General features: G+C 35.9%; 1 protein-coding gene across 2 annotated transcripts; it reads left to right on the top strand.

The window, feature by feature from the left end:
- Positions 1 to 2,256: 2,256 nt before the first annotated feature.
- Positions 2,257 to 8,678, top strand: LOC147490166 (BRAP2 RING ZnF UBP domain-containing protein 1-like). Of its 2 annotated transcripts, XM_086575061.1 has the most exons (11): positions 2,263 to 2,391; positions 2,961 to 3,014; positions 3,480 to 3,622; positions 3,709 to 3,770; positions 3,965 to 4,019; positions 4,108 to 4,298; positions 4,732 to 4,830; positions 5,856 to 5,968; positions 6,488 to 6,665; positions 8,170 to 8,200; positions 8,388 to 8,678. In XM_086575061.1, the coding sequence occupies exons 3-6, from the start codon at positions 3,539 to 3,541 to the stop codon at positions 4,195 to 4,197; spliced, it is 291 nt and encodes a 96-aa protein (XP_086431187.1). In that variant the 5' UTR covers positions 2,263 to 2,391; positions 2,961 to 3,014; positions 3,480 to 3,538; the 3' UTR covers positions 4,198 to 4,298; positions 4,732 to 4,830; positions 5,856 to 5,968; positions 6,488 to 6,665; positions 8,170 to 8,200; positions 8,388 to 8,678. The 2 variants fall into 2 exon arrangements, with proteins under 2 accessions (XP_086431189.1, XP_086431187.1); XM_086575063.1 differs by having other exon boundaries at positions 2,257 to 2,391; positions 2,894 to 3,014; positions 8,170 to 8,678.
- Positions 8,679 to 13,683: the final 5,005 nt, after the last annotated feature.

Below are 13,683 nucleotides of genomic sequence, written 5' to 3'. Positions count from 1 at the left end.
GAACAATCTCTCTAAAGACTAGTACAAAAAATGGTTTTTGTGACTATTTTAAAATGTTATTTGTGACTGTTCTATTTGAAACGATCACAAATGGTAGAAAAGAGTTTTTGTGACTGTTTTTAAAAATAGGGTTAGTTAGACTTACCCCATTACTAGTTGCAATTAGTGTTACCCCCCCCCCCTCCTCGTTTTCAAAAATATTAGTGATACCCCCCCAATTACAAGATCCAACGGTTTTTTTGAGATTTTTTTTTTTTTTCAGATGAAGGATGAAGACCGTTAGATCACTCAAATGGGGGGGGGGGGGGGGGGGTAAGTCTAACTAACCCTTAAAAATATTTTGTGACGTGCGTTTTCGAAACGGTCACAAATGTTTTTTTCTTTCTAAAATAGGTGTATATGTCTGGAGAACCATTTGTGACTATTTCACTAAAATAGTTACATGTTCCCGGACTTTATGTGACAATCATAAAAGACCAAATTCAAATTTTTTAGTCCCACCCCAACTACACAAAAAAACTACTTCGAAGCCCACGTTTAGTCTCCTGGTCCGCTTTCTTCAAACATTTGCAGGTTCGTGCCTCTAAGAAACGTTTTTATGTGATCTCTCAAGACTCTTTCTTCATTTCTGCCGATTCATTGATTCTCTCTCAATTATATTTCCATCTCTCTCAAATCTCTTTATTATCTTTCATTCTCTCTCTTTGATGTTTGCTGCTGCTGCCGTAAGTACCCTTTCCCCTTCCTTTCAATTACCTAGGGTTTGCTAAGCTAATTGTTTAGTAGCACTAACTTCTCTCTCGCTTTGTACTCCATTATGATGCAGGGGTTTGTTCGGTCTGATTTAGTTTGAGTTTGGTTCAAGTTGCTGCAAAAGGTATGATTTTTACTTTTGCTTTGTGTATGTTCTTCGAGTGAAACTACTATGTTGTAGTTTGTTTGCAAAGGGGAACTGATATTAGGGTTCTAATTATGCACACGTTTTTTTAGTTTTGTCATTTTTTTTACTTTTATAATTTTAAATTTTGTAGTTCGTCGATCAACTAACTACTGTCTTGCAACTGAGACTTCTGTGTATGTCTATGTATTAACTACTTATTCTGATTCAATTGCCAATAATGATAAGAATCAACGATATAACTCCCTGGTGCTTTTGAGGTCCTTTAAACTTTGTCTGTTACTCATAGTTTCAAGTTCCTCGGATATATTTAGTTGCTTGATTATTTTCTTTGCTAGACTAATGAAAATGGAACGGAAGTCGGATATTGGAAGCGAGGGTTGTTGGTTTCCATATCTTGATGTTTTTAGAGCGGGGAAGTCGTTTTTGACTAGTGAGGAAATACTTGAAGCTGTTGATACATGCACTTATACTGGATGTGAGGAACACAAGTAGAAAAAAGGTTTTTTGTGACTGTTTTAAAATATTATTTGTGACTGTTCTGTTCGAAACAGTCACAAATGGCAGAAAAAGGTTTTTGTGACTGTTTTAAAGTTTTTTGTGACGTGCATTTTCGAAACGGTCACAAATGGTTTTTTTTCTATAAAAAGTGTATATGTGTGGAGAACTATTTGTGACTATTTCACTAAAATAGTTATATTTTCCCGGAGTTTATGTGTGACAGTCACATAAGACCAAATTCTAAGATTTTAGTCCCGCCCCACAACTGCACTAAAAAAAACTACTACGAAAAGCCCATGTTCAGTCTCCCGGTCCGCTTTTCTTCAAACACTTGCAGTTCGTGCCCTATGCTATCAATATTGGATATCTCGGCCGATTAATCGCGTATCGCTTGTAAACCGATTAGTTTTTACCGATTTTTTACTTTTTCTCACCGAACTGATTTAATCATTGAATTGACTGATTAATCGGCCGAGATGACCGATTTCTCGCTAAACCGAGAAAAAAAAATTATTGAAAATATCGGTTCTCCATCCAAAAAAATATGTAAAATTAACGAATTGGATTCTTAAACTATTAATAATAATAGAACCCAATCAATACACAAAGCTAAGAGTTTACTTATTTTCTCCTCCTTAACGAAAGTTAAATATACAAATTATTGTATTATCTCTCTAATAAATATTATCGTTTCTCAATCCCCTTATTCTTTTAAATATTTAACGTAATTTTTGTGTTTGACATATATGTAGTACTCGAAAATTGAGCTAGTTAAATGTGATTACGAGAATTTGATATTTTTTGTTGTATCTTGGATCACTGTTTATAAATATTTGGTATGATTAAATCACCGACTGAATCAGTTAAAAGCTGATGGCAAATCGGTCGAGTTGAACTCGTACTGCAGGCCATATAATGGAGATTTTGAAACTTGTGAAGGCAGTGAAGAATCTGGAATTAGTGGAGCTGTGCTCAGCAGTGAAATTGAAGCGGTGACATTCTTTTCTTTCCACCACAGTCATTTTCCTGCATACTTGCCTTAACATGCCTCAGAATAACTCTCATAGTCGATCCATACAATTTCATCTTGTAAACTGTTTTCTTCCTGTAATATCGGTCTCCTTCCCTTGTGTGCAATTGACTTTGTGACTAAAAGGCAAAGGGGTTTTCAATGGATGGGTGGGGAGGCGGTCTCAAAGAGACTTTTCAACGTGGATTGACCGGCCCAAGTTGGTCCGCTATTTTTTTCTAGTGCCATAGTTTAGGAAAGCGGCTCTTGAACTTGTCTCCTCGTGAAGATATAATACGAAAGTGGTTTCAAATCTTTATATCAATTTCAGAATTTTTATTGGTGCTTTGAGTCATGTACGTCCTTAAATATTTGAGACTAGTGCCATCTGTTTCTTACCATCTGTTAGTGATTATTGGGCAACTTAGATTGGTTAGAATCAGGATAACTGAAACTACTCCGATTTTTCTCCGTATTTTCTATAGGATTTCTTCACTTGGCACTATTCTTTGGTTGTATGCGCGTGTAAATGTTATTTCTACATTTAGACAGAAAGTTGATGAGTACAACCATTTGCTTGCAAGCGAGCTTGAAAATCAGAGACAGGTACTTAAAAATGCTTCAGCATGCAACTATATATGTTTTTTCTCTAACCTTGCTGAAAGATTAGAAATGGACCTTTGAAAATTTAAAGTAATTGTTGTAGATGAAATAAAATTTTAATGCGCTGTAGTGGTAAGTTCCCGACAGTATAATTATTAACCTCGCCCCATAGGAGGAGCAAAAACGGTTGGGGAGAGGAGAGGGAGGACCATTCACCAAAGTAATGTGATGTCCTTGTCAATAAATTCAACTTTTTCAGACAATTTGCCGACTTTAAGTGATTTTGTTATGCAAAAGTTGAGATGGATCAAAACATGGCCTTACCTAAGCGTCTACAACGCTGCTGTTCTGATAGGTTCTTAGAGTATTAGTTAATGTTGCTTATTATCATCCTTGGTAGCTTAGATTTCCCTATTCCTGGTATTGATTTACAGGTTAGTGTCCCTAACCTCTTCGTTCACTTCACAGTATTATGAAAAATTACTCCTAGAAGCCAGAAGTAGAAAGGAGAAGTCCATTTAAAGCAAATGGAAAAAGCTGTGAATTCAAAGCTGCAGGAGATCCAACTTAACATCGAAAGAACTATTAAGGAGAAGAAAGTTGTTGCCAATGTATGCTCTGTTTATTTGCTACTCCATTCTTATTTTTAGCAGTTTAGTTTTTGATATTGTACATTGTTTGGTATATCTTTTGTTAGACCAACGAGAACCTTATTAAGGAACAAGAAATATGGCGAAAGGAGGTTAAGGAAATTGAAAGGTAAAATGTCATTTCTCACTGATAATCATAACCTCTCAATGAATGGTCATAACTACCTTGTGCATTGAACTTGGTTTACATTCGTTGTTTGAGCGTGTCAATGTTTGACAGTTGAGACTCCATCATAGAAGTTTGAGTATGGCCATGGCTATTTTTCAACTGTGCAAAAATTCAACTTATGTTTCTTCTTTCAGGGAAAGATCGACACTCATATTGAAGGATGAGCAACTAGTGGATTTGGAAGAACAGGTATAGTATATATGTAACCACCTCTGAACTTCTTCACGTACTTAGTTAGAACTGTGTTTTATTTTAGAGTCTCATGTTAATGGTGCAGATTAGAGATCTTACGGTCTACCTTAAGTCAGGTTCCTACATACACCTAGCCTTTTGCTGCTGTAGTGGCTGCTGCTCAAGCTATTCTTGATGAACAAGCACTTCAAGCTCATTGTTGCCATAGAGAGGCGGCTTTGTCTTTGAATATTTTCACATTGGGTATTAAAGAAAAGCGAATGAAAAGGCAATCAGGTGATGTTGTTTCACTCAGCCTAAGATTTGCTCGATATTATGTTCATTCAAAGTTTAATTCGTATTGGGCAGTTAGGGTTTTTCACTTTTAGCTTTGATTGATCTAAAAAATCCTTAATTTTACTGAAAGTTTACAATTAATAGAATGCACTCAAATAGTCAAGGACTATATAAGTTTGTGGTATTTAGAGTTGCATATAGGCTGATAGTATAGAATTAGTGATAGTTTGACATTGTTACTAAGGCATTTTGAATATAGTGCATAGTCAAGTGCATGTCATATTGTCACGATTTGATCTAGGGCTACTACCAAGGAATAAGTTTCCGTCAGAACTCATGTTAGTTATATTTGGATGTTTCCTAAGTCCTGGTGATATGAAGTAGGTGATGGTCGCCTGGATTCTAGCTTAAGCTCTTATGTTATTTTGTTTAGGGTCAGGGAAGTAAAGAAGGAATCTACTTTTGTTGCTTGTAGTTTCATGACTGTGCTCTTTGAACAAGGACTTGACTTTGGCCCCTTTATGAATATCAGGTGCTTCTTAATTACTAGGTACTTTTTGTTTATAATAATTCTTTTGTTTATCCTACTATAATTGGCTAGATGATGATTATTTTCTTTTGTTTCCATGTTTATATGATGATTCTACTATAGAATGTTTCTTATATTTCAGTGGACATCATCACCAAGTTGATGCTATTAGTCCCTATTTGAAAGGCTGATATTTGGTAAGCAAAAGTGATAGTAGTTGTGTTTAGCAGTCTGCACAGCGCAGGGTAGAAAGTTTGAGTCATGTTCAAGCTGGGATTCCACTACCTACACGAAAACGTTACCCGTTGAGTCTACATTCAAGCGAACCAAGTTTCATTACTTGTTGATGTCTGTGCTAAAAGCTACAAAACTAACAAGTTAGACTGTTCAAACTGAAATTTTCATCGTTCATATACTTAGCACTGATAATGAATTATCATAATGAATTATCATAATGAATTATCGTAGTTTACTTTTCGACTCTTAGGCACTTAAAATTGATTAAAGTGTACGTATACATTATTTTTCATCTCCTTGGGGTAGTCTAAAAGCATTGACAATACGTTTATTTATTTATATATAGGTGTTGTGTACTTGGTTGTAAGTGTTTGAGTTATTCACAAAGAGTTTGAGTTGTACATGTGTTCCCCAAGAACAATTAATGGGTATTGGACCTAAGTCTATCTTGGTTTAACTTAACAATGGACAGATTGTTTGTTTGCGATATCAGGGTTTCTTATAAGATGCTTATAATGACTTGTAGCTTGTTTCAAATAGTTTCGGTCGACTTACCCCTTAGATATATTAACAGTTGCAATTCTGCTTATTCACATAGGTATTTATGATCTTGAGTTAACTATTTTGCATTCAACTATCATACGTACTAATGATTTCCTTTAAATCCTTAAGAAATATCTTATATATAATTTGTGCATGCCTAGATTACTTGGTTACCTTGTATATTGGTGCATTTACTGGCTATTTTATATCACGTTATATTGAATGTCACCACCTCTTTTCAATTGCAGAATTCAAGTGGGCCAGTGTGTTAAAAGATGTGAGCTAGGATTTTGGAGCTCCCTTGGAAGAATGAATGCTACCAGTTAGGAAAGTGATGTGGATTTATCCAATTTGTTCATATGTGGGTGATTGACTCTGACGAGATTAGGTTATTTTTTTCATTTGGATTTAGATTAGGTTGATTATATTTATATAAATTAGATAAGAAATGTGTTATTTATTTCATTACGCTTTACGATGATTAAGTACAAATATATATTGGTTATCCAAGGGGATTGGAATGTTTCAATGAAATTAGCAATATATATGGGTGTTACTTGAAATTTAATGGATCATATTCAGGTATGTAGTTTATTCAGGTGTGTAGTTTATTGCAGGTCCCCAATTTTGTGAGTTTTCACACACACACACACACACACACACACACACACACACACAAACACACACACACACACACACACACACACACACACACACACACACACACACACACACACACACACATATATATATATATATATATATATATATATATATATATATATATATAATAAAAAATATACATATCATGATTTTATCCAAATCGTCATGATTTTTTGTCATTGTTTTTAACAATGATATAAAACATTTTTTCTTGTAGTGGAAGGAGAGGATTAGGAAAGTTGTGGAGAATATAAGTTATTCTGTTTGTTTGGTGGTGGAAGGTTTAACTGATTTCGGTAATGTTTCGGCTACTTTTCGTTCGGCTGATGCTCTTGGGTTCTAGTCAGTTCATGTCATTTCCTGTGACAGCACGAAAAGGTGCAATCACATTTGAGGTGCACGCCTTTTTAAATTGCTTTTACTTTATTTTCATTTTTTGGTTTTTTTTTAATCTATTGTCATTATCTCCCCTGGTTTATTAAATTGATATTCAATTTATGAGATCATGATGCACATTATATATGTAAATATATCATATATTTTTGGTGTTTTGAATGATGCATGAACCTAGCTTTGGATGATGACTTAATGGGTTTCCACCGATTGATGATGTTTCCAGATTTTATTGAGGTCCATGTGGCTTTACGTTTAAGCACGCCACCTATGTGATTTTATGCACGAATATGTGTTTACCCATACTATACTAGTATATTGAACTAATTCGCTGCAAGTCTCTGCTCATGTTGATTTTAAATAACTTCAAGAAGTTTAGGGTGCAAGTGACGTGTTTGGGCCCTGATGGGCCCAAAATTTGGCATGTTTGCGAAGTAGTCTACCAAAATAGATAGAGAGATAGTAGATAATCTTGAGAATACTGGAATACATGATGTTTTTCTCAATTAATAATTCATATTGAAAAGCAGCCTGTGTTTGGCCATCGTACTTGTATACTGATATGTAGTCTTCGGCTCGCCCTGGCTCTAGGTCACAACTTTCATCAGGAGAAAATATGCCTAGTCTATACTTGTGGACGCCTATGCTCGTGCCTAGACCCGAGGCTCAACCTTGTGCTTAAGTCTAGCATTTGTGTTTGCATTGTTCTGAATTTTAGATAATAAATCTCCTACATGGATATTTGATTCTGTCCAAACCTTGATTGGGTACCATTTAACCTATTCTCTTCCTGCTTGACATTTAAAAGTAAATGTGACCACAGTTTTGAGTCAACTTCTGACCTAAGACCTTCAATTTCATGGCTTGTTTCCACGGTGAATCAGATTGATAAGTCTTAAGCTATTTATGTTTCATTATTGATCTTCAGTTGTTCTTCTAAGATTGATTCACCATTTTCATTAAGGAATTGTTTTTATTTGGGTTGTTGAGCCATTAGAGAGTTTATATTTGACACCAATCCTTCGTGTATGGGTGTATTTGGAATATGTAGTGTTATATGGCTTTGTTGAGGTTGTTTTGGTAACATGGAGATGTATGTATGTTAGTTGCATTGTATAAGTCATGTATCAGGGTTTTTTGGATGTTGTTTGTATATTTATAGTTTTCTTCTTATTCGAGGATTAGCTACTTGACTTAACTGGCATTGGTCAAGATGGTTAAGTAGCTGGTTCTACGAACCATTATATCTGTTAGTAGTTGGGTTTACGACTGAGGTATGAGGTTTTATATTTAGTTTGGATGTATTATTATTAAATTTTCAGGTTATGACAGGTTTTATATTTATGAAATGTCAAAAATACAGAGAAGACGTTGCCGAAATTTTTCCAGATAACATCCCCCCATATCCAACTTTTACAAATGTTGCTATCTGACTTTGTACAACTCTATTTTCTTATTCACTAAAGCTTAGAAGCACTTGTTATATGGATTTTATTTGTTTTGTAGTTCTCTTTACTGGAATAATCATTAAAACCAGGTAAATGATTTTTTTGTCATTTACTTTATCTTTAGCATTTTTAAGATTTGGTGGGATCAACAATAGTCGCTAGGTATTTGATAAAGATGGCCTAGTACTGTAGTGCGGTAGCTGCCCAAGCTTTATTTTGATCTTTTAGTTCCTTAGTTTTTATTTTTTTTATTTCTTGTGTTTTTAACTTTTGCAGATTATCAAAAAACTTTCTGGCCAGCAAGAAGACTTCCACCTTAGATAGATGTCAAAGCTCGTAGTTTGTTCGGTCACTCTAAGAATGTCTTTCAAACTATAATGAAGACTAATCATGAGTGTTTGACGTGAATGTGACTTGGTCACAATTCTTTCTTAATCTATTCATTTGTATATTATTAAGTACATATTGATTACCTAAGTCTTATGTCTATTTTTGCTACTAGAATGTTCAATGGAGTTAGCATTTATGAATGCTATTTGAATTTTAATGGATTATATTTTAGGTGTATATTTGTTGCAGGTCCAATTCAATGTGAAATGTCTGTTTTCAAATATATACAAGTTTTGTTTTTTGAAAAAAATTATAACATTTATCACGGTTTTGGCAGAACTGTCACAAAAGATATGTTTTTTTGTGATGGTTTTTGAGCAGTTGTTACCGTTTTTTATGGCTGAGAGAGGCTAGTTCGGAACAAATATTTGTGATGATTTTGGGAAAAAAATAAATGACCCTCACTCCATCACGGTTTTGGAAAAAAAAAAAAACAACAGTGACAAATGACTTTTTGTCACTGTTTTTAACAGTGATATAAAACATTTTTTCTTATAGTGAAAGAATAAGTTGACAATATTAACAACATCCATTGTCTTCTTGCAAGGAATAAAGTGTCATTACCTCGTTGTGTACGAGGAACTCCTAATACAAAGTTCATATACAAATCAACCCAGGGGATAGAAGGAATGGGAAGAGGTGTATACAATCCAGTATTTTGTTTATGTCCTTTGAATTGTTGGCATATGAAATAACGTCGAACAAAATCAGCAACATCTCGCTTCAAAGATGGCCAAAAATAACACTCTTCAACCAATGCTAGTTTATCACGACCAAGATGACCACCAAGGCCTCCACCATGAAGTTCCTTCATAACAAAATCTCGTAGAGAACCTCGAGGAATGCAAAGACGATTTCCTTTGAAAAGAAAACCCTCATGTAATAAATAATCGGCAATACCTGATAGATTGGCAGAACACTTGGACCACATATCTGTAAAATCTAGATCATCGAGATAAAGATCTTTCAAATAATCAAAAGCAATGATCTCACGACGAACAGTCACCAATCAGGAATTACGTCTGCTAAGAGCATCTGCAACCTTATTATGAATACTAGATTTATGTTTCAGGATGTAATTAAATGGTTCCAAATATTCAACCCAGCAAGCATATATGCAATCGGTTTTGATGTTTGTTACTTTTGATAAAGCGTAAAGCTTGATGATCGGAAAAAAGAACAAACTCACGATGAATTAAATAGTGTTTTCAATATTTCATAGCTTACACCACTGCATAGAATTCCAGCTCATAAGCAGACCACTTCTAGCGAGCTTCACAAAGTTTCTCACTAAAATAAGCAACTGGTCTACCTTTTTGAGACAAAACAACACTAATGCCAACAATGGAGGCATCACAATCAACCTGAAATAATTTCTCAAAAGAGGGCAAAGCGAGAACAGGAGCTGAACTTAATTTTTCTTTCAACAAAGCAAAACTTTGCTCAGCTTCATCAGACCAAACAAACTTATTTCCCTTCAAGCAATCAGTTAAGGGAGCAATAATAGCACTAAAATTTTGAATGAACCGACGATAGAAAGTAGCAAGGCCATGAAAACTACGTACATCATGGGCAGATTTAGGAGTAGACCACTCACGAATTGCCTTAACTTTCTCATCATCCACATGAAATCCATCAGCGGATGATAAGTGCTTAAAAAGTGCTATTTACCCTCGATTATGCCTCTTGTTTAGCCATCTTAGTGGACTAATAGTGTTTGTAAGTTATGTTTTATGATTCTACAGGTGAAAGAGAGAGTTTTGTGGAATACTAGAGAAAAAAGGGTAAAACGGAGCAATTCGGAGCATTAAGGATCACATGGGAAGCCCGTGGACAATCATGGAGAAGGCCAAGGAATTAGAGTTATTAAAGATGCGACTTGGACCTATTTTAAAGCCTATTTGGAAGCCCAAGGCCAAATGATTCGTTGCTTGGACCAAAGCCCGCAAAAGAGGATAGAAGGATAGAGCAGAAGAGACAAAATTGGCTAACGCATCTAGGACGCATAGATCGAGCGTCCAGACGCATTGATTGCGTCTGAGACGATGAATAGTACGTCCAGATGCATGAATCGACACTGTAGCCAATTTCTTCTCAGTTTTGGAGACGAAGTTGGACTCTTAAAGAAGTCTATTTGTATTAGAAAACAAATGACGGTTTGGAATGCCTCTAGAGTTCATTGTAACCTCTATAAATAGAAGACATAAGTGCCTCATGTAATTTGCCAATTCACTTATACTATTGTCTCTAGAACTTGAGGCAGAGAGAGATTAATAATAAAAGATCGGTTTTAACTAGCTGAGTCTTAATAAATTAGTCTTTCTAGTCTTATGTTCTTCGACTCTTCTTCTTCTAGTTCTTCGTGTTCTTCCTTCTTTATGGAAGGCTAATCTTCTCCTTCAAGGGAGGAGATGAAGCCAGTGCTTAAGGTTTAATGATTTTTCTGGTTCATGGTGTTCTTCAATCAGGTTAGTTCTTTATGTTTTTAGTTATTAGTTCCATTACCCACACCAGGGGATGGAAGTATAGAATAGGGTTTATGTTTTGCAATATTAATATCATGTTAGTGTTCTTTACTTTTTTTTTCTAGTAGTATAGTTCTTTAGAGTTAGGGAAGTATTCTTTGTGTTGCCTTAGAAGGGGTAGCTCAGGGAGTGGCTGCCTAAGGGAAGTATTCTTTGTGTTTGCTTTAAGTGGTGATTCATTGAATGACCCCCCTATTAGGAAGTACTCCTTGATGTTGCTCTCAGTAATACATTGAATGGCTGCTCGAGCTTACATAAAAGGAAAGAAGATATTAATAGCATAAACATAGGAACAACCTTAAGTAGAGTTAATTGCACCCACTGAAGTAACTGTTGAGAGAGAAGCTGAAGGATCTACTATGGAAGTAAGTAAGAAGAAGCCATCACGAGTGACTCCACCTGTCACTCCACTATTTGTTACCAAGCTAACCGAAGCCGAAAGAAGAGAACCGATATTGAAGAATCCGCTAGCACCATTTCCTTCGAAACTAGTGAATACTAGAAAGGATGATCCAAGACAAGGAGGTTTGCGATGTATTTCAGAATTTGCATATTAATATCCCATTTCTGACCGCCATCACGCAAGTCCCCTCGTAAGCCAAGTTCCTGAAAGATCTAGTAAAGAAGAAGACCAACATTCCGAAAGAAGCTTTTCTCGCTCAAAGATGTTCATCGTACCTACAGAATCAAGTGGTTGTGAAACTGAAAGATCCTGAAAGTCCAACTGTTACATGCAGAATTGGAGATTCTTTGGAGGAGCAAGCTTTATTAGATTTGGGTGCCAGTGTGAATATTCTAGCATATTTCATCTACGAGAAGTTAGGCTTGAAGGATCTAAAACCGACTAATGTTAATTTACAGTTCGCAGATAGATCAGTAAAGATACCTAAAGGAATCATTGAAGACGTCATAGTCAAGATCGAAGATTTCTATTATCCGGTTGATTTCATAATACTCGACACAGAATCTACATCTAGTAGGCAGATACCAATCATTCTAGGTAGACCATTCTTGGCCACTGCAAATGCACTCATCAACTGTCGAAACGGTAATATGACGTTATCCTTTGGTAATATGAAAGTCGAGACCAATGTTTTCCATATGTTACAGCAACCACAGGAGGTGTGTGCTGTGAACGAGGTATGCATGATTGAAGCGTTAGCACAGGATTATCTGACTCATTCATATCCTGCTGACGAGTTGTTGAAAGCTCTAACATACTCAGACTATGAGGAACTTAGTGTCGAGGCAATCAATGCGATTTCGGATTAATCACTTGTCATGGATGACAGCAAGTTCAAAGAAAAGTTTGAATCGCCTATGCCTGATGGACCATCTAAAGAGCTTAAGAAGGAGCCGCCTAAGCTAGAATTGAAACCTTTGCTATCTACACTCAAGTATGTTTTCTTGGGAGATTTGGGAACCTACCTAGTAGTCATTGCATTAGATTTGATTGAGGAGCAGGAATCCAGATTAGTAGCACTTTTAAAGGAACACAAGCCAGCTATAGGTTGGACAATTGATGATATCAAGGGGATTAGCCCTATGATAGTTCAACATAGGATTCATTTGGAAGAGGATTCCAAGACTCCTAAGAAACCATAGAGGAGGCTTAATCCAAAGATGAAGGAAGTAGTTCGAGAAGAGGTCGTCAAACTCCTTGACGCCGACATTATCTACCCTATTTCTGATAGTCAATGGGTTAGTCCAGTTCAAGTTGTGCCGAAGAAGTCCGGAACCACAGTAATTGAGGACGAGAACAATGAGTTGATTCCAACCAGGATTCAGACTGGATGGAGAGTTTGCATCGATTATAGGAAGCTGAATAGCGCATCAAGGAAAGATCATTTTCCATTGCCTTTCATAGATCAGATGTTAGAAAGATTAGCTGGACAAGCTTACTACTACTTTTTTGATGGTTACTCAGGATATTTTCAGATCCATATTCACCCTGAGGACCAAGAGAAGACCACATTCACATGTCTTTTTTGAGGATTGTCTGCATCATCTCTCCTTAGTCCTTAAACGTTGTTGTGATACCAACTTAGTTCTGAACTGGGAAAAGTGTCACTCCATGGTAAAGGAAGGGATAGTGCTGGGTCACCAAGTTTCAAAGGAAGGAATTCTAGTAGATCGAGCGAAAATGTCTAGGGAAGTAAGCATGTTGTCGAAAGATCGGTTTTGAGATGGAAACCTAAGTATTCCCCACTGTTAGTTTATGGGATTTACTCCTGTTGACCTTCAAAGGAAGATTATTTCTATGGCTTGTGTAGGGTTCGGTAAAAGTCCATTTGCACATATAAGAGGAGAATGCGTAAGCTAGGTTCTTTGTAAGAATTGCCATTCGAAACTTGTCTGGGTTCTGACCATTAAGAGAAAATTGTTGGTACAAGGTATACTTTTGTCAATCACATCTTTGAGAGATCGGGAAGAATTCCTATAAAGTGGAACCTAGTGGGTGGGAATACTAGTCTTGAGGATCTGACTATAAAGGACTCAAAAGTCTTGAGGATCTGACTTTAAAAGACTCACATTACGTCTTAGGGATCTGACGTAAAAAGACCTAAAAATTTGTTTCTTGAACTAATTTTGATATTCGGCATCAATGGTAATATCCTACCTTTTTCTCATCCATTACATTTACTTCTTTATACATT

This window comes from Coptis chinensis, chromosome 7 (assembly GCF_015680905.1).
Source record: "Coptis chinensis isolate HL-2020 chromosome 7, ASM1568090v1, whole genome shotgun sequence".
NCBI classification, from domain to species: Eukaryota; Viridiplantae; Streptophyta; class Magnoliopsida; order Ranunculales; family Ranunculaceae; genus Coptis; species Coptis chinensis.
The sequence above is the reverse complement of the archived record's forward strand: the minus strand, read 5'-3'. Positions and strand labels throughout refer to the sequence as shown.